General features: G+C 43.8%; 1 protein-coding gene and 1 pseudogene across 1 annotated transcript; one reads left to right on the top strand and one right to left on the bottom strand.

The window, feature by feature from the left end:
- Nucleotides 1–25,900, top strand: part of LOC133107602 (uncharacterized) — a 980,437-nt pseudogene that overhangs the window by 946,631 nt on the left and 7,906 nt on the right.
- LOC133108169 (sialic acid-binding Ig-like lectin 12) lies at nt 1,839–13,465 on the bottom strand. The gene is made up of 6 exons (XM_061217606.1): nt 13,381–13,465; nt 9,044–9,355; nt 7,242–7,535; nt 6,026–6,142; nt 3,727–3,789; nt 1,839–2,650 (listed from the first exon to the last, which is right to left on the bottom strand). The coding sequence occupies exons 1-6, from the start codon at nt 13,463–13,465 to the stop codon at nt 2,646–2,648; spliced, it is 876 nt and encodes a 291-aa protein (XP_061073590.1). The 3' UTR covers nt 1,839–2,645.

The following is a 25,900-nucleotide window of genomic DNA, read 5'->3' as shown; positions in this document are numbered from 1 at the left end:
GCAGGGGGCGGAGTGTCACAGTGCAGGAGAGTCACAGTGCAGGAGAGTCACAGTGCAGGAGAGTCACAGTGCAGGAGAGTCACAGTGCAGGAGTGTCACAGTGCAGGAGAGTCACAGTGCAGGAGAGTCACAGTGCAGGAGAGTCACAGTGCAGGAGTGTCACAGTGCAGGAGTGTCACAGTGCAGGAGAGTCACAGTGCAGGAGAGTCACAGTGCAGGAGTGTCACAGTGCAGGAGAGTCACAGTGCAGGAGAGTCACAGTGCAGGAGAGTCACAGTGCAGGAGCGTCACAGTGCAGGAGAGTCACAGTGCAGGAGAGTCACAGGTGACAGGTGAATCTCTCCTCAGTGAACCGTCTTCAGCGGAGCTGCGGTTCGATGTGTGAAAAGCGAGGTTAGGGGCTGTGAAACTTCCAAGGCTGCACACACACATACACGCACACACACGCACACTCACACACACACACACGCACACACACACGCACGCACGCACACTCACACACACTCACACATACACACACATACACACACACACACACACGCACACACACGCACACACACACCCACACACACACTCTCACACACACACACACACACACACACGCACCCATGCACTGGGCTCAGAGGAAGCTGTTGCCTCATTACGGAGCAGAAACAAACACACGGTGGCTAATGCTGTAGAACTTCACCGTGCAGCAAGACAATGACCCAAAACACACTGCTAACCCAACAAAGGACATTAGGGAGAAAAAGTGGAAGGTTTTAGACTGGCCAAGTCAATCATCAGACCTTAACTCATCTGAGCAGGCATTTCACCTCCTGGAGAGGAGATTGAAGGGAAAACCCCCTGCCCAAAACAAATAACTGAAAGAGACTGCAGTAAAAACCTTATTTACTTTAATTTGCTTAAATACTCTCTATTCCAGGCAGCACGGATGGTGCAGTGGGTAGCAATGCCGCCTCACAGCAAGGAGGTCCTGGGTTCGAATCCCCGTCGGCTGGGGCCTCTCTGTGCGGCGTTTGCATGTTCTCCCCGTGTTTGCGTGGGTTTCCTCCGGGTACTCCGGTTTCCTCCCACAGTCCAAAGACATGCAGGTTAGGCTGATTGGAGAGTCTAAATTACCCATAGGTATGAGTGTGTGAGTGAATGGTGTGTGTGCCCTGCGATGGACTGGCGACCTATCCAGGGTGTATTCCTACCTTTCGCCCAATGTATGCTGGGATAGGCTCCAGCCCCCCTGCGACCCTGTTCTGGATAAGTGGGTTAAGATAATGGATGGATGGACTCTCTGTTCCAATACTTTTGCTCACCGAAAAATTGGGTGGTCTGATACCAAAAGTGCTATGTTCTAAGTTGTTTAACACAGTAGGTGTAAATACCAGGAAATAAAAGCTGGAATTCTGAACTCTTGTCTTGTGTTCATCTTCTACAGTTTTTTACAATCGTTTTCACACTTGTCTCAATACTATGTTCACTGTTTCAAAACACTTAACACATTCACCATATCAATACACTATGTCAACTAAATTGTGGATATTTTTGCATTGCTTTGATACAAAAGGCATTCAATCACCACTTCTTCCAAAATTCATGAATACCTCTCTCAGTCAGTGTTCACTACTAGTCCAGAGTCAAATACAGCAAATTTTGCAGACATTTAGATACTCTGTTCAAAACAGTTAACTTTCAGTTCAAAACCCAACAAAATTCTGATCACTGTGGATGGAAATATGTTGCATTTTGACAGACAAATGAAACTATATGCTTGGAATACGAAAGACATCATTCTGATTTCAGCAGAAAGTTTATTCAGTTTTTTTTGTTTGTTTGCAGCCTTGTTACCTATACAAAAGTGATCATACTTGCATTGAAATGTGCATGTATACAGGGTAAATATAGATGTAGTTGTCACTGAAGAGATTTTTCCGCTATTACTGCTGTATATGTATTGCCGAAACACTTGGCTGTCATTTCAGCAAACAACCTACCCAGGTCTTTTTTGTTTCTGCCCCGTTACCACACATACAAAAGGGGCCATCTTTGGATTGGCATTTGCATTCTTTAGCCTAGGTGGGGAAAATGGATGCAGCAAGAGGCAGAGGAAGAAGTCGTCGTGGAAAAGCAAGAACAGTTGTGTCTGATGAAATCAGTGCCACAGTCATTGATGTTCTTTAGCTTGGTTTGAAATATTTGTGGATGCAAAAATAGAGGAAAGGGAAACACATAATATATGTATTTAGCAATGCTCCAAGTTGTTTGTGTTTTGTAGTTCATTGAACATTGAGTGACAACGTAGTCTTATGGGAGAAAGCATATGCTATAGTTATAGCAGCATGAGTCACCTTTGGGTGAAGTATGTGTTTGTATAAGTATAAGTGTTTTGGTGGTTGAAGTGCATTTTGCACCAAAGGTTAACTGATGTGCTCAGGTGCGTGTTTCAAAAGCACACTGTGAAGAGTTTAGAAAAAGTGGACATGGTATTGAGACAAGTGTGAAAACGACTGTAAAAAAACTGTAAATTGACATGCATGCATACATGTATATATAAATGGCATTGAGGATAGCTGGGAGCCCCTGGTTTTATGTAGGCCTTATTTGGGCAGCTCCATGGTGGTAGATCCTGTCCTGTACCCTCTTCCATGGCCTCACTCTGGAAAGTCAAGAAGAATAGGGATAAGGGATCATTTGATTTCGCAAACTACAATATATATATATACTGACTTCCAGTTTACATCACTGTTTTCTCCTTTCCTCCTTTGTTTATATCGCTGATAGTGGTAAAAAAGAGCATCACACTCATTCACCCCGACCAAATCACAACATACTGTCGTGTAGAAAAACCTTATTCTGCCGCGGCTGGGCTCAGTGTTCGGGAAGGAAGCAGGGCAATCCGAGGACCGCACCTACAGGTTAAGTAGGCACACACACCTGGACGGCTTTACCAAGCAGTCCAGGAGTTAAGTGCGCCTCTTTCCACAGTAGGTGGCTGAGACAGGAGAGGAGAGAGCCGAGAAGCCAGCCAACTGAAAAGCTGCACGCGAGTTGGGTTGTTTTCTTTACATTTATTGTTTTCATTTAACAGTTTTGGTCCAAATCTCGTGAGGGTGAAGGCTGAAGGCCGTTTGTTTATCTTCCCGTTTGTTGGTGAGCTCTCTCTATCTCTCTGTCAGGCTTCAGAACAATGAACCCAATCTCTCTCTTTCTCTCTCTCTCTCCCTCCCTCCCTCTCTCTCTCTCTCTCTCTCTCTCTCTCTGTCAGGCTTCAGAACAATGAACCCAATCCCCCGTCACCCTGAATGAAACACAGAACAAAACATCCCCATAATCTGCTCCTATGGGATTTAACCCTTGTGTAGTCTTAATATACTCTCCTTTCCTAAGGGTAAAAAATTACCCGCCTTCACTAAACTCCAAAAATAAAGCAGCTGGAATTCTATTTTGCGTGAAGAAACAACCTGTCACTCATTGCAAATTTGTCATCAAATTTCAAGTAGAAAAACATTTTCTCCGCTGTTAAACATTGTGGTGGGCCATTTACCTGCTATTAGACTATTTACAACATAGCTGTATTGTTGATATGCGGCAGTGTAACAAAAACATTTACACTACAGTGTAGCTACAAAGTTGAGATAATTAGTGGCTATGTTCTACCTAATAATTTAGACTCGTTGTTCTTCACCCCAACAAAATAGAACACACACAAGCAGATTTCCCCCACATGCTGACCTGTTCTTTGGGTGGTTGGGCGCATCACTTCCTGGGTCTTCTGCACAGTGTAGACGACAGTTGCTGTGAAAACAGACCACAGACCACAGACATTGCTCAGAATCTGCAAACTATTCCGTCCACTGCACATCACATAGCATGCACAACTGCAGCTCTTCTGGTGGTTTTTCTGTCAAACAATGTGTGTACATTTCAGGTCCATTTTGGGTCATCCACCTGAGTGAGTTCATCATGCAAAGTTGTGTCTGACAGAGAAGCACGAATGTACAGAGGCAGTGAATACTGAAGTGGTCCTGCTGGGTTCTACAGTGAGGTAGTGAAGACTCACTGTCTCTTTTGGAAATATCCACACGCAAAACTCATTCACAGGCTCAAGCAGAAATTAAGCACAATATATTTTTTGTCTGCACCTTATTTCATGTGATATGTTTTATCAGTTATCAGTGAGGTTTCCTCTGGCAAACCAAGTGTAATTTCCTTATTCTGAACTTAACTTAACGTTACAGTATTAACCACAGGTGTGACTTGCCGCAACAACACTCAAAGAAATAAGAATCAGTTTGGTTTGGGTTAACTGAGGCAGTGGTGTAGCCAGGAATTCAGGTCAGATGGGGGAAGGTTTCACATTCCAACATTCCAACAACAATTGTGCCCCAACTTTGGTCGGGGCAAAATTGAAGTCTAAAGCAGACTGAATGGTTTGTTTCTGTGTAATCTATACAAGGGCTCTGTGGTACTTTAAAAAAGCAACTATGTCTCCCCTTTCGGCATTCTGTGTACTGCAGGAGTCACCTATTAAAACTTCAGCTTGAAGACCTGGGAGCAGGTGATCATGGTTTTATATATTTATGTGGCGCTGTACAATTGAACAATTCCTGTTCACCCATTCATACACACACTCACACATTTGGGGGTTAGGTGTCTTGCTCAGGAGTATTTAGGGGTTAGGTGTCTCACTACAGGAGTATTTGGGGGTTAGGTGTCTTGCTCAGGAGTATTTAGGGGTTAGGTGTCTCACTACAGGAGTATTTGGGGGTTAGGTGTCTTGCTCAGGAGTATTTAGGGGTTAGGTGTCTTGCTCAGGAGTATTTAGGGGTTAGGTGTCTTGCTCAGGAGTATTTGGGGGTTAGGTGTCTCACTACAGGAGTATTTGGGGGTTAGGTGTCTTGCTCAGGAGTATTTAGGGGTTAGGTGTCTCGCTCAGGAGTATTTAGGGGTTAGGTGTCTCGCTCAGGGACACAGCCGGGGCACAGAAATGAACTGACAACCCTCCGACTGCCAGACAACTGCTCTTACCACCACCAGGCACTTAATGCCTTAGAAACAGGTATCACTTAGAAACAGGTTAAATGGTTAAATCATGAGCCAACTTCAATATTTTCCTTCAAAAGGCATTTTTGGGCTGGGCTGCTGGGTGGGCTGGGCTGCTGTCAGACCCCTGCACTCCCTGTGTCCTGAAGACAGTCCACATGTGACCTTCACTCACCAGGGTGGGCTGGGCTGCTGTCAGACCCCTGCACTCCCTGTGTCCTGAAGACAGTCCACATGTGACCTTCACTCACCAGGGTGGGCTGGGCTGCTGTCAGACACCCACAGCGTGATGCTGGCGTTCTGCTGTCCATACGGGTTCTGTGCCACACACCAATAAAGGCCCTCATCTTCCCTCTGCACTGCAGGGATGTGAAGGGTCTCTGTATGGCGCACTCCTTTAATGCTTCCCCCCAGCCACCGGGTCTCAGGCCAACTTCAATATGTTCCTTCAAAAGGCATTTTCTTCTTTTTTTAAAGCGAGCTAAATAAGGAATATTTTAATCATTAGCGTGTGTGCTCATCAGGCTGCAGGAGGGGCGCAGTATGGAGACAGAATGGCTCGCTGACAGAAGCCTTTTTTGTAGCGTTGTGACCTATATCCCAGCACCCTGTAAGAGATTCCTGTTTCAAGCGCATTTTCATCACCCCTGTGGCATGATTGGTTCAATTACTTTTCTTATTTCACTCATTATTTCACCTTTGTCGATAGTGACACAGCTTACATTCACCATTTTACATGGCCATGTTTTTGCTGAAGTGATTCAGATTTCATTGCTTTGTTCAAGGACCCAGCAGAAATCCCCCCTCAGGTTTGGAACCAGAAACCTCACAGGAACATGACATTACATTTCATTTAGCAGAAGCTTTTATCCAAAGCTACAAAAAACTGGCTTGGCTAGACGGTGCAGAGCCAAGGCACCCTGCAGAGCAGGACTGAGAGTGACTCCTGGCTCTGCCTCAAACGGCCGTACAGAGGAGTGAAATGTACTTTGGTCTGTGAGTGCGCTGGTCTTACTCCCTCCTCTCTTCAGCAGATAGATGATGACTATGGCCCAAACCCAGGCTAACGGAATCAGAACCAGGCCGCAGAGCGCTGTATTTCCATCTAAGAAACACAAGAAAACACGTCATTTGTCTTTACGGCCACATGTTTGGCTGCGATGGTGGAGCAGCCAGAGACAGTGTGGGTCACAGGATGGATAGCACTGCAGTAACACTGTTATACCACTAGAGGGCGGCTGGCTGTGCAGCTCGTGATCAGTTTATGGATTCGTTTTTGATCTTCACAAAACACAGCTTGGTGAATTCAGCAACAACTGAAACCAACTCACGAAACTGAGCTTGTGAAGCAGAAGGGCGATGTTTGTGTTTAACCAGAGGACAAAGCCAGCTGGTCTTTTAGACTCACCAGAGACCTAAATCCTACATTCCTTCATTCCAGGATTGTGAGGATTATGGACATCCTAAACAGAAGGGTCTCTACACAATCACTATTATCTCACCAATTTGTGTCATTATCTTGTCACTGATTTGAAACTTGAACATCTGTGTTGCAAATGTATTGCTATTCGGGTAGTAGCTAGTAATGTTAGCGCTGTGTATTTGTGTGTTTAATAAACAAACTGGAAATGAGTTTATAAAATCACATAGCATAGCTAGGCCCCAGGCCAAAATATAGAGGATATAATGGCACAGCATATTAATTTGTCACAGTATTGTCCTTGGTCACGCGCGGTAATGAATGTTGAGAAGATGGATGAAATTGGGAAGATTGCCTTCAGTGATGGCAGGCTCATTGGAAAGAGCACAGAGCTCAGTATCTGCTGAGTCTGCAGAATCTGTGCCTTCAGTCAGCATGGAGCCTCCATCATCACTGCAGGACAACCGTACGCATGGGTATGACTCCACGTGGTGTAAAACCCAGACCCCTGCACTCCCTGTGTCCTGAAGACAGTCCACATGTGACCTTCACTCACCAGGGTGGGCTGGGCTGCTGTCAGACCCCTGCACTCCCTGTGTCCTGAAGACAGTCCACATGTGACCTTCACTCACCAGGGTGGGCTGGGCTGCTGTCAGACCCCTGCACTCCCTGTGTCCTGAAGACAGTCCACATGTGACCTTCACTCACCAGGGTGGGCTGGGCTGCTGTCAGACCCCTGCACTCCCTGTGTCCTGAAGACAGTCCACATGTGACCTTCACTCACCAGGGTGGGCTGGGCTGCTGTCAGACACCCACAGTGTGATGCTGGTGTTCTGCTGTCCATACGGGTTCTGTGCCACACACCAATAAAGGCCCTCATCTTCCCTCTGCACTGCAGGGATGTGAAGGGTCTCTGTATGGCGCACTCCTTTAATGCTTCCCCCCAGCCACCGGGTCTCAGGCCTGGGGTTCCCGTCAGCAACACATATCAGGTTCAGGGTGAAGCCGTTTGTTACAAGTACTGAGCCGTTAGCCACAACCGCTGAGTCTGTGCTCACAGTCACAGCCTCTGGCCCATCTGGAGGAGAGAGAGAGAGAGAGAGAGAGAGAGAGAGAGAGAGAGAGAGAGAGGGAGAGAGAGAGAGAGAGGGGGGGAGAGAGAGAGAGAGAGAGAGAGAGAGGGACAGAGAGAGAGGGGGGAGAGAGAGAGAGAGAGAGAGAGGGAGAGGGGGGAGAGAGAGAGAATGGAACTCATCTAAAATGGTGTAGGGAGTAAAGTCAATTATATATTTAAATCAATATACACCTAAAAAAAACCCTAAAGCAAATTAAACATACATACCACCAAAACAGTGACTTCTATACACGTTCAAAAACAGAAATAAAAATAATTCATAGCAAAAACCAAAGTAAATGCATTGAAAATTGGCTGAATTAAATAAAACAAATGAACAAATTAGAATGTTACAATGTTATCGATCATTGAACAATTAACATACCTTAGCACAGTACCTTGTTAATGAAAAAAAATTAAATAGAGATGCATTTTAAAAATGTACAGACTGAGCGACCATAATCTGGAAAAGATGCCACAAGAAAGAGTGGATTATGCAAGAAAAATTTTTCAGGAGAAATAGAAAATTAATTCCACTTTCTCCTCTCCTGTCCTGTGTACACCAATTCAAGTGTTCTTATAGAAATCTTATTTTACATATATATTATTTTTCATATAATAATTTGGAGCAAATTCTTATATCAAAATAAATCCAGCTCGTTCAATAATAGTGTTTTTTTTTTAATTTACAACCATATAGTTCTCTCTCTCTTTGTTATCTATCTGTGGGGCTAATGTGTGAAGCGTCAGCACCTTTTAGGGAGTTGAGGTGGTTGTAGTTTTTTCTTCTTCTGTGCCCTAGCCTAGATATGTTTCTGTTCTAGGCAGTGTGGGTTTGTGTTTGTTGTTTTGGCCTTGGTTACTCATTGTGCTTCCCTGGTTGTGGTGGGTATAATGGGTATTACTTTCTCAGTTTTCTTTCTGCAAGGTTGCTTATTGTTTCTCCTCCTCTGTTCTGTGTCAATGGAGAGAGATATAGTCTAACTGAATATATATTTAGGAGCACATCTCTCAATTGGGATGCATGAGTTTCAGCTTCAGAGCACATGTGGTCCTTGGGAAAAAATGCAATGTTAAGCCTTGCTCTACCCAGAGTACCAAGCCATGTCTTACAAAGCAGATTTTCTCATCTCAACCGAACACTTTGCCTTGGTTTTACTTTCTAACGAAAGGATGGTGCTGTCAATCATAACCCTTCAAAAACTCACAGCTACAGAGAGGAGCCACTGTGTCTCACAGGGCAGAAACTCACAGCTACAGAGAGGAGCTAGAGTGTCTCACAGGGCAGAAACTCACAGCTACAGAGAGGAGCCACTGTGTCTCACAGGGCAGAAACTCACAGCTACAGAGAGGAGCTACAGTGTCTCACAGGGCAGAAACTCACAGCTACAGAGAGAAGCTACAGTGTCTCACAGGGCAGAAACTCACAGCTACAGAGAGGAGCTACAGTGTCTCACAGGGCAGAAACTCACAGTGGACCGTGAGGGTGGTGCTGGTTCTGTGTGTGTGTCTCCAGGCAGGGTGAGAGGCCTGACAGACGCACACAGCGTTGTGATCCTTCACCTCGGGGCTGAAGCTATACTGACTGTGCAGGGAGAAAGTGCCCTCATTGTTTCTGCTGATGCTGTTGGTGATGCTGCCAGGCAATACTGGAGTCTCCCTGCAGAACCATAACACTGAGGGGTTCCCAGGGTAGAACCCTGAAACCTTGCAGTCCAGGGTGGCCTTGTGTCCAGAGACCAGAGGAGACATCCGATTGAGTATTTCTATGGAAGAGGGCTGAGCTGGAACACAGAGGTCATTAAATACAGGTAATGCACAAGTGATCCAGCATTATTCTAATCACAGACGTTATCGTTTACAATGCCCACGTCATATCAATACAACACTACTGTTTTTCTGCCTGGAATGATGGAAGGTTTTTGGTATTCTGTGTATATATTATACATTCTCTATAAGATTTCTATGTAACATATGGATACAGATTGACATCATTTTGATTACTTTTTTGTGTGAAGATTTTGTTAGCCTGTGGACAGTAAAGTGTGGCATTAATGTAATATAAGTGTAAGTGTGTAATGTACATGTAACATGATAATAAATGTGAAATAGAATAGAAATTATCTTCACAGAAATAATGAAATGATTCACTGACCATGAAGAGAAAGGGTTGTTCCAGAGCCTTTCACTATTATGGTTCTGTCAGCTCTTGGCATGACCGCCTCACAGTAGTACACACTCTCATCTGCAGGACTGGGGCTCTCAATGGTGTGAGTGACATCACAGGAGAAATGTGTGTCACTGGAACCAACTGACTGGCACCTCTGAGTCTCATCATCTCCCTTTAGTGGGTCTTTTCCTTTATAGAATGTCCCAAAGGCATCATATTTTCCCCCAGTGTAGTTGTAGGTACAGGTCAAGTTGACAGGATGTCCAACCACAGCTTCAATGTGAGGAGGCTGATACACCACCAGTCCAGGGTCTGCAGCACCTGGAATGACCCATTCATTAATGCACACTAAGAAGCAAATGACAACACAAAATATCCCTGAAAAACTGCTCACAAAAATAATAGCAAATACAACATTTCACAGACTGTTTTCAAGAGAATTTGGTTAAAATGTGTGTTCGTAGATGTAGCTGTAAATATTATGAATACAGACACATACATATTTTTCTTAATAATTACAAGCGTAATTATTATTATTATTATTATTATTATTATTATTATTGTTTCATTGTAGTCTGTAAGTCATACCATGTCAACAAAACTGAAGGTAATTATTATTATTATTATTGTTTCATTGTAGTCTGTAAGTTATACCATGTCAACAAAACTGAAGGCCCGTTGTACAATTATAGTTGATTGTCCAATTACGATTACCGGAAATGCAGGCTGGCAAGTTCAAACTATTGTATATGACCCACTGTATTTATTTATATTTATTTATCATTTAATGTTTGCTTACAAGATTTATTCCTGCCAGTGTTTTATTCATTATTTTTTCAAGATCAATGCAGATTTTCTCATGAAACTTAAACATTATTTTCAAATGAAGTGTTTGTACAGCTATTGTGTGTGGGAAATTGGGGAGTAGAGGGAGGTGGTACAGCATTTTAATAATTCATCAGGTTTTAAACAATGCAATCTCTAATTAAATGCTAAGTCTAAGAATATCAAAATAAGCATGCAGTTGATTGTCTTTGCAAAGCTGTCTGGAGCAGTTTCTCACAGTGACCAAAGTCCACCAAAAAAGACATGACTGAATTATTATCATTGAAAATGTCATGGTGGGAGGTTATTCCCGCTGTTGCCACGAGAGGGCCAAGGATCATTGGTTCCATCTGTTCCTTGTTAGCACCAGGGGAATTACCTTCCTGAGAGTATTTAAGACCAGCGGGTATCTTTCAGTGCTTTTGTGTTCAACCCTACGCCCTTGACACAAAGCCGGTAAAAGCACCTGGTAGACTCTGCACTAATACGAGTCAGGTTCGGTGCTGGTGGTTTATTCGCTAAAAAAAAGGAATTTATGAGAAAAGGTAAGGAAGGCGTTCAGCTGAGAGTGTTTATGTGCTGTCGCCTTCCTCAAGGGTTTTGTTTTTCTTTAGACTCGTGTGAGTCGGCGGTAGAGGGACGGTGTCCCCGGTACATGTATTTTGGTTTGCGTTTTGTCCCGAGCTGCGTCTCGAGGTTTTTATTTTCGTGCCTGGTTTTTTTCTCGCCAGGTTGTATTTTATTTTTGTTTCTTGGTCTGTGACCATTTGTGCCCAGCTATTGGCACATATCCTGAGTTATTGGTTCGCCCTGTTTGTTAAGGGTTGTTTTCTGTTTCCCATAACCGTTTTTGGGCTGTTTCTGTTTCCCCTTTATAAGATTTGTGTTGTTTATTTCTTTTCCGGGAGAAGTCTTCCCGTGGCTGTGTACCCCTATCTCTGTCTACTAGTCTAGAAGGGTTCTAGCATTGGTCGCCCTGGGCTCTCCGCCCCGCTCGCCACCTTACAGAAAATGGTGGAAATAGTTCAGAAAAGCAGAAAAACCACCAAAAAAACTAGTTCTGTTTTAATACTACTACCCCTTACTTGGAATCCTATTCATGTCACATAATAATAGCAAAACCCTTTCACTGTTGGGCTTCCACTGAATACATTACATTTTTTAAATACAGTGGGCTCCAGAATTATTGGTGCCCTTAATATAAATTTTGAAAAAACATAATAAAAATCACAGATGATGTATGTTATGTTCAGACATAAATCTATAAACTTTTAATTCAATACGTTTCCCCTCAAAGTTTCTATGTTTTTTATTAATTAATCTCATTTCTTCTGAAAAACATAGGTGTCAAAATTATTGGCACCCCTAACAAATAGTAAATAAAATTTAGAAGGTTAAAATTGTCAATAAAATGTTACTTAATTTAGTTAACCTCAGTCTAAAGGAACTATATTGCGTCATTCCATCACTTCCTTTGTCACTAGAATATAAAAATGAGGCAACAATCTCTTCGTTATCCACGAGCATGGGAAAAGCCAAATGACTGTCAATTCAGAAGAGACAGGTGGTCATTTACAGTCACAAGTGGTAATGGGTACAAAAAAATTGGTTCAGCGTACCATACAGCACTGTGAAAGATATTTGTTGCAAACTTGCCAGGAGCACGACTTAAGTGCACCTTGTCCCCGCGGACGGTGAGGAAGACGGTGAGGGCCATAAAGAACCCAAGGATCACAGTGAATGGCACAGATTGGTTGCATCATGAGATCACCAAGTCTCAAAAAGAGCCATACAATGGCATCTCACACACTCTTTGGATGCATGAAAAACTGAACACAATAAACAAATCCAAGCAAAGAAAGCCCTGACTGAGCACAATAAACAAAACCAAGTATCTGGAGTTAGCCAAACGTAATTGGAAATATGACTGGAAGAGAGTGCTATGGTCAGATGATAGCAGCATTTTACATTTTTGGCCATACACACCATCAACAGTTTGGCAGCAAAATAGGAATGCATACAAGGAGAAGCACCTCATACCTACAGTCATTATTGTTTTGGGTCATTGCTGCTTTGGAGATGTTTTGCTGACAGTGGTCCAGGGGCACTATTTAAGATCAATGGCATAACAAATTCAACAAAGTACCAGGACATTTTGGCAGAAAATCTGGTAGGAAGCTTAGTCTTGGTCATAGGACAATGACTCCAAACATACATCAAAATCCACCCAGAAATGTAAGTGAAAAGACCATACATTGTCTGCAATGGCCATCTCAGCCTCCAGACTTATATCCCATCAAACATATGTGGTTTGAACTGAAGAGGAGATTATCCCAAGGATATCAATGATTCTAGAAAGTACTGCATGGAGGAATGGTCCATCCCTTGTAATGTGTTCTCCAACCTTATCACACATGGGAACAGACTCATGGCTGTCATATTTGCCAGGAGTGTTTGCACAAAGTAATTAAACCAGGGGTGCTAATAATAGTGAAACCTATTTCTTGGGGGAAACATTTTTATTATTTGAAAAAACTTACATCTTTGAATCATTAATAAAGTGCACTACTTTACACATGTTGGAAAATAAAGGCAATAACTAAATAACAATTATTTTCTAGTTTATTGTGTATATTTGTCAATAATTCTGGAGCCTGCTGTATATGTTGACAGCAACTTATTAATACTTAATTTTTAAAAAATACACTTTTCCTTAGGTTCGGTATTTCAATATTAATACAAATATTGCTTAGAGCACAGTATTCACAAGTATTTTTGCCGCAGGCTTGAATAGAGGACAGAAATGGCACTCACCGTCAACCGAGGCCCCTGCTAGCCAGGCCACACACAGGAGCAGGAGACCTGGCCGTGGGCTCTGCATGTCCTGGTCCTTCAACATGGCTCCACAGGGTCTGGCCAGAAACGGAACCTCTGGGCAGGTGGTGAGGCAGCCTGTGCCACTGTCACACAGAAGCCTTTTGCCTTGCGATGACATCCGTGTTCTCGTTTCACTTTTACCTTTCTTTTCCTTTATCTTACCTTTACCTTTCTAAATGCACCAAAAGCACACAGCCAGATAGCTTTATATTATTATTAAAGCTACGTGTGAATGCATGTTCAAATGTAAGATGAACATTAAAGAATGTCATGGAGCCTGGAGTTTATTTCCCGTTTTGGTTCTTGCATGTGATTATGAACTGCATATTCAAGCAGGAAGTGGCTTTTGAAGTGCATTTACGCACTTTCCTGTCCTTTCAATACACCACTACCAAGGACATCTTGTGAAATGCTGTCAGTGGCCAGTTAGTTTCCATTCCCACAAAGCCCAGTCTGAGATGTGAAATGCATGTGTATACGCATGTAGCTATTCCAGTGTTCACACAGGATGCAGAACAGCCTCAAGTTAGCCAAAGAGGCTCTCTATGTCAACAAACACAACTCTCGACTTAAATAATGACAAAAGCTATTGCATTGTTGTGTCTTGTTGTGTGTCTGTAGTCCTTCTGCAGTTCATGTCAAGACAATGACAAAATAATTATCAGTTTAAATTATTATCAATTATTACATTTACAATTATTACACTATCTTAAAAACTGGGAATGACAGAGGTGTCACATCTCACTAGGGTACATCCAAATACTGTGGATTTGCCATTGCTACGTACTAGTTCACAGAATGCTAATCCTTCTACGTTTTTAAACACTATGCTCAATGCACAATTTGAAATTCAACATACACAATCAAATTGTTAAGAGGTGGTTAATATGTGCATTATTGCACCATTCCTACTGAAGGCCTCTAGCAAAGAGGAAGGGTCACGGGCAGGATGCAGTGCCTGCAGAACAGGAAACATTATAAAGCTCAGTGTCTCCACCTCAAACCCACATATAGTTATAGCAGTGAACAGGAGGACCTCCTGAGGGTGCACATTTGTTTGACAGACGGCAGTTGTCAGGCTGCAAAGAGAGGACTGCAGTGTTGATTCATTTCAACTCCCATTTTAAGCACTTTTAGGAGATGGCTCCATACCGTGGAGACTCTCCATACAAAACTCTATTTAGTCCAGAAAGTTCATCTGTGTCTGTAAAATTGGGCCTAGATGTCTGTGCAGCACAGTATAATGCCATAAGCCAGTACACTGCAACATTACATACTTACATTTTTAAATTCAACCGAACAAAGGACATAAAATAGGCTGGTCAACAATTCAACTAAATTAAATACAAGGAGAGGTTTAATGCAGTGGACCCCAGACCCTCCATGCTAAAACACCAAACAAGGAAAACCAAGGCTGATAATCAGTAAAAAGACCAAATAAATATAAACTAGCAAGTGAGTGTCTGAGTCAGTGGCCTTTGTAGTCTGCAATCCCCCAAAAATGTACAAAATCTCCATTCTGTATATGCATAGGGCCAAAACGTAACAGTGGATATCGGATATCGAAAATGATTATTCCCAAATAATTTTAGTATAGGTTATGATGAGTGCTAGCCATGGAACATGACTTCTGTTAGCATAACTGAGCTGCCTACCTGCTGTATGCTTTGCTTTTACTTGTGGAACGAAGAACATAAATCTTATGGAATGAAGAAAGAGCCATCTATCGCCCTCTAGTGGTATTCTATGTAAAACGCACAATTTGGCTCAGATTTTTCCCACAGATTTATGAATATCTAGCACCAAAAAAAAAAGTTTTTCTCTAAAATACATACTTATTTCCTTTGCAAAAACGATGAAATGATTTTTGATATATGTTGCTATTTCTATTTTATATTTTTTAAATATTTTATGTGGAAAAATGTCCAAACAAATTGTAAGTGCAGACTTTTACCTTTTATTTGATGGTATTTATATCCATGTTGGGCAATCCGTATAGGAATTACAGCCCTTCACACACATAGTCCCCCATTTTAGGGGTCTAAAAATAATCAGACTAGTTGCCTAGTTGGCTGTGTATTCAATCTCTTCCTTAGTGCCGGTATAAGAAAGCTTCCAGTATCTAGTCTTGATTCTAGGCTTTTGGTTGCCTGAGAGTCTGTTATTAGTGTTTATCCACATGATGATCAGAGTTGTGCCAATGAAAGTCAAGGAATCCATTAAAAGGCTGAGAAATCAGAAAAAGAGATGGGTGTTCAGAGGAAGAATGTAGGCCATAAAAAGACCAGGCTGTATGTTTTCATTGTGGGGGAGATCAGGAAGCGGGGGCAGAGCAGTGTGAGAGAAGGAAGATGGAAAGTGAGGAAGAAAGGATGAAGGCAGAGAGCAAGATGTCCTGTGGAGCCAACGAGAGAAAAGAGATTGACACCGGAACATGGAAACTGGGAGGACAGAACAAGATAGAGTTGGAACAGGAACAGGGTGATATGACAGACAAATCATACTTTTGGACAGAAGATTTTTTATCATTTATTGCAATGCTTATCAACTGTGCAAGTGAGTTTGAAATGAAATAGGAGAGAATCAGGATGATGGTGGACACAGCCAGATCTTGGGTATATCTGATATGAAGATTCAGGGAATATTGGAAAAAGGTTTAAGGGCAGTCAGGCGACAGGGAAATATGGTCAAGTAGACATATGGTACCGGATCTTTTTTTTTAAAGAAATAAACTAAGAAGATAAATAACATAATTAATTCAATAGGTGGTGGTAATGCAGTATTCTTGGTTTTCAAAACGCTATAAAACACCATGCACTAATGTCCAGTAGGTGGCGCGGTACAAGTTGTATGAAAACATTCACTCTCTTAAATACAACGAAGAAGTTAAAAACGCTGCAGCAGTTGTTTCCGGAAGAAAATGTTCAGATGAGAGGTGCATGGGGTTTGAAACCATTTGGACCTACCGTAGTTGAATGATTGAAACACAACAGCATTTTATTTTTATATTCACGAAAGCAATAAAAAACGGAGATAAACAAACAGAAAAAACCGAGTCGCAGAAAATGCTGTTTTGTTAGTAACTTACGTTGTTCAGCCCTCTACCTGCTGCACTGGTTGAACAATGCAATGGATACAGGCGAAGAGCTTCAGGAATCACCAATGATTCATGGAAAAGAACAACCGAGGCCTCGAATTGACAGAAGTGGGGTACGATCAATATTTTATTAAGCAAAATAATACATTAATACAACAGTCTTTGATATCCTTACATTTGTGTTTATGAACTGTGATGCGTATAGCTAGTTACATGCACACAGATATTAATTAGCTAACTTAGCTGTGCTTAACGTTACTTGCTTAGCTGTACTAGTCGCAGTGCGCTCATAATGTTTGCATGCCAACATCACTAACAGTAAATCGGCTAACCAAAGTTGATGTAACTAATTGTTGTATTGAACCACTTGCGATCGGGCAGTGTTGCAAATATGACTTGATAGCAAAGCAACCAATAATGGCTATCGAGGAATCGCAGTGTGGTCCTCGCAGATGTAGTACTTTTTGTAAGTTTTGGATTAACCACGCTACAACCAGATAGGCGCTTTGCCATTTAGGTACCCTGCAGAAAAAACAGCTCAAGCTAGGTTCTGAAACGGCTGATAGCTGGTTGACCAGTTCAGACGAGCTCCCAGCTCGACATGGTTTAGCTGGTTGACCAGTTCAGACCAGCTCCCGGCTTGACATCATTTTGCTAGTTGTGGTTGACCAGTTCAGACCAGCTCAAGCTATGTTTTGAAACAGACAAGCTACCAGCACTAGCTGGTTGACGAGCTCATACCCAGCTAGACCAGCCTATAATAAGCTCGATCAGCTCAATTTTCAGGCTGGCATAGCTGGATGTTACAGCAAGGTAGGGCCATACTCTTCTGCGAAATTGAAGTGTTTGATGTGTTGCCGCAGCCACCGAGCAGTCAGACACCTGGTACCCCCCTCTCTCCGATGGATCCTATGAACGCGCTCTCCAACTTCGAATCGGAGATGGAACCTGACGGACAGGGCAGTTACTCGCTGTTCCCCGCTCTGGACAACATGGCCAGCCTGTCGGGCACATCGGAGACTCTGGAGACGTAGGTTAAAGAATGTCGAGTATTTTCATCGTTGCGATTGCCCTGGCCTCGGCACGGACGTGTTACCGTATTGCAATGTAGGCCTACTTGACATTTGATGCGTGCTGGTTTAAAAATGCGTTTACACATTTTATTTATGTGAATGCGAACACAATATTTCCCATACTGCCGAAGAGAAAATCATCGTTGGTTTTGGTGATTTTTCACTATGACCCTGAGAAGGGCATTTATTTATTTTAAAATGACAAAACACTCAAGGAACATAATACTAATGGATAAGTAGTGCGTATATGTATTCACGCATCACTCTGAAAGGAACTGTTTCTTTCTGTCCACTTTTCAGCGAAGCGCCGAGTGATGTGTCAGACAAGCCCAACCTGACCTGGCTGGATGCTGCTCAGGTACACTAATTATTCTTTGCTTTCATTTTGTAGATTACCTGGCTTAATTACGTAATTCATGGTTTTAATATTGTATTGCTTGTTGAACTTTCCTTTTCACCCAGAGAATTACATTTGATCTTTTAATGTTTCGCAGATTGTTCTGGAAGAAGCAGGGCGACCCATGCACATAAAGGAGATAAAGCAGAGGATAATTGACAGAGGCCTGGTGCAGTCAAAGTAGAGATGTTTATTTTTACCTCGTTAACTCAGTGGCCACTTTATTTGGTGAACCTACCTAGTATTGGGTAAGACCCCCTTTTGCCTCCACAACAACTTTGCAGCGTGAATTCAACAAGGTGCTGTAAACATTCCTTGGGAATTCTGGTCCGAGCTGATTTGATAGTGTCACACTGCTCCTGCAGATTGTTCATCTGTACATTCATGCTACGAACCTTCTGTTCCACCTCATTCCGAAGGTGCTCTATTGGATTCAGATCTGGGTACTGTGCCGGCCATTGAAGTACATAACATTATTTCCATGTTTGTGAATCCAGTTTGAGATGATGCATGTTTTGAAACATGGTGCATTATCCAAAACTGTAGCCTCATCTTCCTGTTCTTAGTTGACAGGAGTGGAACCCAGCGAAGGCTTTTTCTGCAGTAGCCAATCCGCTTCAAGGTTCGAGGAGGTGTGCCTTCTGAGATGCGCTTCAGTACACCACTGTTGAACACGGCTGTTATTTCAGCATGTGGCCTTCAATGAGCCTACTCATTCTCTTCCACAAACACTGTTCTCACCTACAGAACTGCTCCTCAGTTCTATTATTCTTTGCACCATTCAACTCAAGAAAAGAAAATCCCAGGAGGAGGGCTGTTTCTGAGATGCTGGAACCATCACGTCTGGCACCAACAATTGTATCGCCGTCAAGTCATTTAAATCACGCCTCTTGCCTATTCTTATGCTTGGTCAAATTTCAGCTAAACCCCTTCACCAGTGTGCATGCTTTATATATTGAGATGCAGCTGCATGACTCGCTGTTTGGGGGAAACAAGCAGGTGGACCTAATAATGTGGCCACTGAGTGTATATTGAATGTGAATAAAAAGCCGTGAATTGCTAGTCCATTATTGACCCCATTTCAAATGACTGGTTGAATTAGTTTTTTTCTTCTTAATTTGAAAGGACCAATATTTTATTTTGGTACTATTGAACTGCCCGAATGTACTGTGTGCATGTTTAAAATGTCTTTTATTATTATTATTATAAAACTCTACTTTCCTTGGTTTGTCTGCAGTGCAAAGTCAAGTCTAGAAGCTGTGATGTACCGTGAGGTAAGATATGCAGCACCACATGACCGATTTTAGGAAGAACATGAGCTGACTACATGATGCGTTCAGTGGTTTCTTTAGTGAGGTATGGTAATACCTTCCATACAATAGGTCTTTCAGAGTATGTTGATTTTGTTGAACATACTGTAACTTTGAATTCTGCCAGGAGGGAGTACTGCACAATGGCATCTTGTATTCTTTACAGTATTGTGTTGTGACCAGTATTGAGAAAATGTAAGCATGTTCATTTAACGTGCTCGTTAAAACATTTGCGCTGGCTTTGTTGCATTTATTTTCTTTTTCATTCATTTACTTTCTTTTTCCTATAATTCGTTTTTGTGAGGTAAGGGGCAAGAAGGGCAGGAGAGAGGATATCTATGTTGCATTGAGTGGAATCTTTAAACGGTGTTAATTCAGCCAGTACTGTAACTATTTGTTGTCCGAAGTCCGCTACCTTGTTTGCCTTACAGGTTTTGCTAGTTGGGCCTACAGATTTTATCTAATTATATTTTCCTCATGAAATACTTTTTGTTGTTGGTTTCAAAATGGGAGCTGCTTGGTTGCACTTCATTTAATAGCACAAGATAAAAGGTTAGTAGTAGAGAGAAACATAAACGGGTAATGGTGCAATTGAAAATTACCACCCATTACAGTGTGTGGATTTTCAGAAAGACTAAAGAATGCAGGAAAAGATTTTTGTCATCAGGTAAAAAGTGCTACCGACAGCACTTTACTTTACTTTTAGAGAATAATTGGAAGAATGTTCTTAAGTAAAAAAGATTAGGTAAGAAGATTCAGTGAGGATTGGTCCTGGGGCATGTTCAATCTAAAAACATTTTGCTACGGTTTCTGTGTTGAACGATACATTTTCTCCCAACGGTGTGCAACGTTTTACAACAGGTTTTGTGGTACGTTTGCTCCCGTCTGGTGGGTGTGTCGGGGGTGTAGCCAGAATCGATGATGATGTAGGCCTATGCTTCTCAGACGCCATTGGAGGAAACCACACTACAGTGGGAGCAATAATTATCTGATCCCTTGCTGATTTTGTAGGTTTGCCCACTTACAAAGAATGGAACTGTGTAGAATTTTAATCATAGGTACATTTTAACATTGAGAGACAGAATATCACCAAATAATCCACAATAACAACATCATACAAGTTTTATAAATTTATTATCGTATTTTTGCATGAAATAAGTATTTGATCCCCTACCAATCAGCAATAATTCTGGCTCCCACAGACCAGTTAGTTTTTAAGAAGCACTCCTAATCTCAATTCATTACCCAAAACACCTGTGTCAACTCGTTGCATTGTTATGTAGCTGTATAAAAGACAACTGTCCACACAATGAATCAGATTCCAACGTTTCCACCATAGCCAAGACAAAGGAGCTGTCTAAGGACATCAGGGACAAAATTGTAGACCTGCACAAGGCTGGGATGGGCTACAAGAAAATAAGCAAGCAGCTTGGTGAGAGGTTAACAACTGTTGGAGCAATTATTAGAAAATGGAAGAAACACAAAGTCACCGCCAATCTCCCTCGGTCTGGGGCTCCACGCAAGATCTCACCTCGTGGGATATCAATGATCATGAGAAAGGTCAGGGATCAGTCCAGTACTACACAGGAGGAGCTTGTTAATGACCTGAAGGCAGTTGGGACGACAGTCACGAAGAGAACCATCAGTAACACACTACACCGTGAAGGATTAAAATCCTGCTGCGCGCGCAAGGTTCCTCTGCTGAAGAAGGCACATGTACAGGCCTGTCTGAAGTTTGCCAAAGAACACCTGGATGATCCAGAGGAGACTTGGGAGAAGGTGATGTGGTCAGATGAGACCAAAATAGAGCTATTTGGCATCAATTTGACTCGCCATGTTTGGAGGAAGAGAAATGCTGAGTACAACCCCAAGAACACCATCCCCACTGTGAAGCATTGAGGTGGAAACCTTATGCTTTGGGGGTGTTTCTCAGCTAAGGGGACAGGACGACTTCACCGTATCAAGGGGAGGATGAATGGGGCCATGTACCAGGAAATTTTGGGCGACAACCTCCTTCCCTCAGTGAGAGCACTGAAAATGGGTCGTGGATGGGTCTTCCAACATGACAATGACCCAAAACATACGGCCAAGGCAACAAAGGAGTGGCTCAAAAAGAAGCATATTAAGGTCCTGGAGTGGCCTAGCCAGTCTCCAGACCTAAATCCCATCAAAAATCTGTGGAGGGAGCTGAAGCTTTGAGTTGCCAAGCGACAGCCTCGGAACCTTAAGGATTTGGAGAGGATCTGCAAAGAGGAGTGGACCAAAATCCCTCCCAAGATCTGTGCAAACCTGGTGAAAAACTACAACGTCTGACCTCTGTGCTTGCCAACATTGGTTTCTCCACCAAGTATTAAGTACTATTGTTCTTTGGATCAAATACTTATTTAATGTGAAGATATGATATAAAATTTATATGATGTTGTTATTGTGGATTATTTTGTGATATTCTGTCTCTCAATGTTAAAATGTACCTATGATTATAATTCTACACAGTTCCATTCTTTGTAAGTGGGCAAACCTACAAAATCAGCAAGGGATCAAATAATTATTGCTCCCACTGTATGTCAGTCAGTCTGCCGACGGTTTGCAACAGGATGTTCAGCGTGCCACCGTTTCTGTTTAAATAAACGGTTTGCAACAGGATGTTCAGCGTGCCACCGTTTCTGTTTAAATAAACGGTTTGCAACAGGATGTTCAGCGTGCCACCGTTTCTGTTTAAATAAACGGTTTGCAACAGGATGTTCAGCGTGCCACCGTTTCTGTTTAAATAAACGTTTTGCAACGTTTTGTCAGGGCTGAACATGGCCCTGTTTGTCAGGGGGCGTGGCCGAGCAGGCAGTGGGGATTGGCCCTTTTTTCTGGGGGCGTGGCCGAGCAGGCAGTCGTGATTGGTCCTTTGTTGAGTGGGCGTGGCCTCTGGGCTCCGGGCTTCAGTCTTGCACTGTGTTACAGACTCAGAAAGGAAGCAAGCGCTTCAGGAGGATTGAGAACAGAAATGGCGTCTTTGCGCTATTGGTAAGTCGCCACTGCGAGGGACGATGGGAAGGAAAGCCCCCTTGACATTTAACAGAACAACGATACATTAAATTTACTGGGTTAGACTTAGTCTTGGGGTTAGACTTTTTATGCAGGTTATGTATCTAAAGCAGGTATCTAGAGTGTTTTTTTCATAATTTAATTTTTTATGTTTGTTTCAGCCATGTAGATCCCATTAAGTTATTTATTTTTGTTTCCCAGTTCAGATTTTGATTAGCATTATTTATTTGTCCCTATCATGCCTGTAGCATATACACTCAGTGAGCACTTTATTAGGTATTTTTAGACTTCTACTGCTGTAGCCTATACACTTAGTTATGATGCATTGTGTGTTCAGAGATGCTCTTCTGCATACCACTGTTGTCATGTGTTATTTGCATTACTGTCACCTTCCTGTCAGCTTTGACCAGTCTGGCCCTTCTCCACTGACTCCTCTCATTAACAAAGTGTTTCTGCCCACAGAACTGCTGCTCACTGCATGTTTTTAGTTTTTCTTTGCAAACTCTAGACACTAGTGTGCATGAAAATCCCAGGAGATCAGCAGTTTCTGAGATACTCAAACCACCCTCTCTGCCACCAACAATCAATCCATGGTCAAATTTTTCCCCCATTCTGATGGTTTATATGAATATTACCTGAAGCTCCTGACCCATATATACATGATTGTATGCATTGCACTTGCCACACAATTGGCTAATTAGATAATCATAATAAGTAGGTGTAATAAAGTAAAAATGTTCCCTAATAAAGTGCTTGGTGAGCGTATATGTGCATTATTCAAATGTTTTTAGTTTTTTTTTTACATTCTCGTGTATGAAAGATATTTGTATGGTTTGAGTGGTGAGGCATTGTGCGTTGTCTCAATGCCCTTGTGTGAACGGCATGTTGTCATGACACTGTGTGTGACTGTGGCGTGTTGTCATGACGCCCGTGTGTGACTGTGGCGTGTTGTCATGACGCCCGTGTGTGACTGTGGCGTGTTGTCATGACGCCCGTGTGTGACTGTGGCGTGTTGTCATGACGCCCGTGTGCCCACAGACGGACGAGGAGAGGCAGCAGGCCCTCCGGCCCTTCCTGGGGTCCCCCGGGCAGACGGCCTTCTCCAGCCCCAGCTCCGGGGGGTCCCTGCCCCCCCTGCCCTCCCCGCAGGGCCTCTCCCAGTCCCGGCCGCGCTGCAGGAAGGCCGCACGCAAGAGCCAGAGCCACAAGTACCGCCTGAAGTACCTACGCCTGCGCAGGGCAGCCCGAGCCATGATCTACGTGAGTCTCCTCCTGTCCTCCACAGTCTGTCTCCTCCTGTCTGTCTCCTCCTGTCCTCCACAGTCTGTCTCCTCCTGTCTGTCTCCTCCTGTCCTCCACAGTCTGTCTCCTCCTGTCCTCCACAGTCTGTCTCCTCCTGTCTGTCTCCTCCTGTCCTCCACAGTCTGTCTCCTCCTGTCTGTCTCCTCCTGTCCTCCACAGTCTGTCTCCTCCTGTCCTCCACAGTCTGTCTCCTCCTGTCTGTCTCCTCCTGTCCTCCACAGTCTGTCTCCTCCTGTCTGTCTCCTCCTGTCCTCCACAGTCTGTCTCCTCCTGTCCTCCATAGTCTGTCTCCTCCTGTCCTCCACAGTCTGTCTCCTCCTGTCCTCCACAGTCTGTCTCCTCCTGTCCTCCACAGTCTGTCTCCTCCTGTCCTCCACAGTCTGTCTCCTCCTGTCTGTCTCCTCCTGTCCTCCACAGTCTGTCTCCTCCTGTCCTCCACAGTCTGTCTCCTCCTGTCTGTCTCCTCCTGTCCTCCACAGTCTGTCTCCTCCTGTCTGTCTCCTCCTGTCCTCCACAGTCTGTCTCCTCCTGTCTGTCTCCTCCTGTCCTCCTGTCTGTCTCCTCCTGTCCTCCACAGTCTGTCTCCTCCTGTCCTCCACAGTCTGTCTCCTCCTGTCTGTCTCCTCCTGTGCTCCACAGTCTGTCTCCTCCTGTCTGTCTCCTCCTGTCCTCCACAGTCTGTCTCTTCCTGTCTGTCTCCTCCTGTCCTCCACAGTCTGTCTCCTCCTGTCTGTCTCCTCCTGTCCTCCACAGTCTGTCTCCTCCTGTCTGTCTCCTCCTGTCCTCCACAGTCTGTCTCCTCCTGTCTGTCTCCTCCTGTCCTCCTGTCTGTCTCCTCCTGTCCTCCACAGTCTGTCTCCTCCTGTCCTCCACAGTCTGTCTCCTCCTGTCTGTCTCCTCCTGTGCTCCACAGTCTGTCTCCTCCTGTCTGTCTCCTCCTGTCCTCCACAGTCTGTCTCTTCCTGTCTGTCTCCTCCTGTCCTCCACAGTCTGTCTCCTCCTGTCTGTCTCCTCCTGTCCTCCACAGTCTGTCTCCTCCTGTCCTCCATAGTCTGTCTCCTCCTGTCCTCCACAGTCTGTCTCCTCCTGTCTGTCTCCTCCTGTCCTCCACAGTCTATTCCTCCTGTCCTCCAGCGCATTGCTCCGTGTCTCTGCGTTTCATTGCTTTTTAAAGAAATGGCCAGTGTGTGTTTTTGCTGTGGACTGAGACGGGGTGCAGAGAGAGTGAGAGAGCGAGAGAGTGAGCAGGGTGCCGCGAGTGAGAGAGTGAGAGAGTGAGAGGGTGAGAGGGTGAGAGAGTGAGAGAGTGAGAGGGTGAGAGAGTGAGAGAGCGAGAGAGGTGCAGAGAGAGTGAGAGAGCGAGAGAGGTGCAGAGAGAGTGAGAGAGTGAGAGGGTGAGAGAGTGAGAGAGCGAGAGAGGTGCAGAGAGAGTGAGAGAGCGAGAGAGGTGCAGAGAGAGTGAGAGAGCGAGAGAGGTGCAGAGAGAGTGAGAGAGTGAGCGAGTGAGAGAGCGAGAGAGTGAGCGGGGTGCAGAGAGAGTGAGAGAGAGAGAGCGAGTGTGCAGAGAGAGTGAGAGAGAGAGTGAGCGGGGTGCAGAGTGAGAGAGTGAGAGAGAGAGTGAGTGGGGTGCAGAGTGAGAGAGTGAGAGAGAGAGTGAGGTGCAGAGAGAGTGAGAGAGAGAGTGAGCGGGGAATCCGGATTTTCCTTGTGTGACTTAATCAGAAATAAATGTGTTCCTTCGATGTGAGAAATTCTTGTTTTTATCCTGTTAAATACCTGTGGGATGGTGTGATGTCACATACACACAGCATCAGAAACTCCCCTCTCCTGCTTGGTAGAAGTAAGTTTCTTGGAGATGGTAGTTTTGTGGAAAAGAGCTCCTGCTTGATGCCCTGTGATGCTCGTGCCCTTTGAACCCCAGGAGAACGCTGCTCTGTGTGACGAGGTGGCGCACCTGGAGGAGAAGTTTGTCCGAGCCAAAGAGGAACGCAGGTGTGTGGATCAACCTCAGAGGTTCCCATGAGGGAAAATGTGGTCTAAGTTTCGTAATGTGTGTGCGCATACATGCTAACCACTCTGAAGATGCGGCTTCAATCAGTTCACCTTCGTTTTAGCTGAATGGTTTCTACAAAGATTCTTTTCTTTCTCCACTATACTTTCTACCTGATCAACTTACACTAATCAGACTAAACTGATTTACTCCTGGAACAAGGATGAATAAAATGTGATATGGGCCAGAAAA

Source organism: Conger conger, chromosome 13, assembly GCF_963514075.1.
Source record: "Conger conger chromosome 13, fConCon1.1, whole genome shotgun sequence".
Classification (NCBI taxonomy): domain Eukaryota; kingdom Metazoa; phylum Chordata; class Actinopteri; order Anguilliformes; family Congridae; genus Conger; species Conger conger.
This window is presented reverse-complemented; position numbering and strand designations above follow the sequence as displayed.

What these genes read in the sequence shown, in the direction of transcription:
- LOC133108169 (XM_061217606.1), bottom strand. Translation starts at nt 13,465, where the DNA reads ATGTTGAAGGACCAGGACATGCAGAGCCCACGGCCAGGTCTCCTGCTC. An exon ending in CAGCAGCCCAGCCCACCCTG is followed by an intron (nt 6,143 to 7,241) that starts GTGAGTGAAGGT and finishes TGTGTTTCTTAG; the next exon opens with ATGGAAATACAGCGCTCTGC. An exon ending in CAGCGCACTCACAGACCAAA is followed by an intron (nt 3,790 to 6,025) that starts GTACATTTCACT and finishes CTGTTTTCACAG; the next exon opens with CAACTGTCGTCTACACTGTG.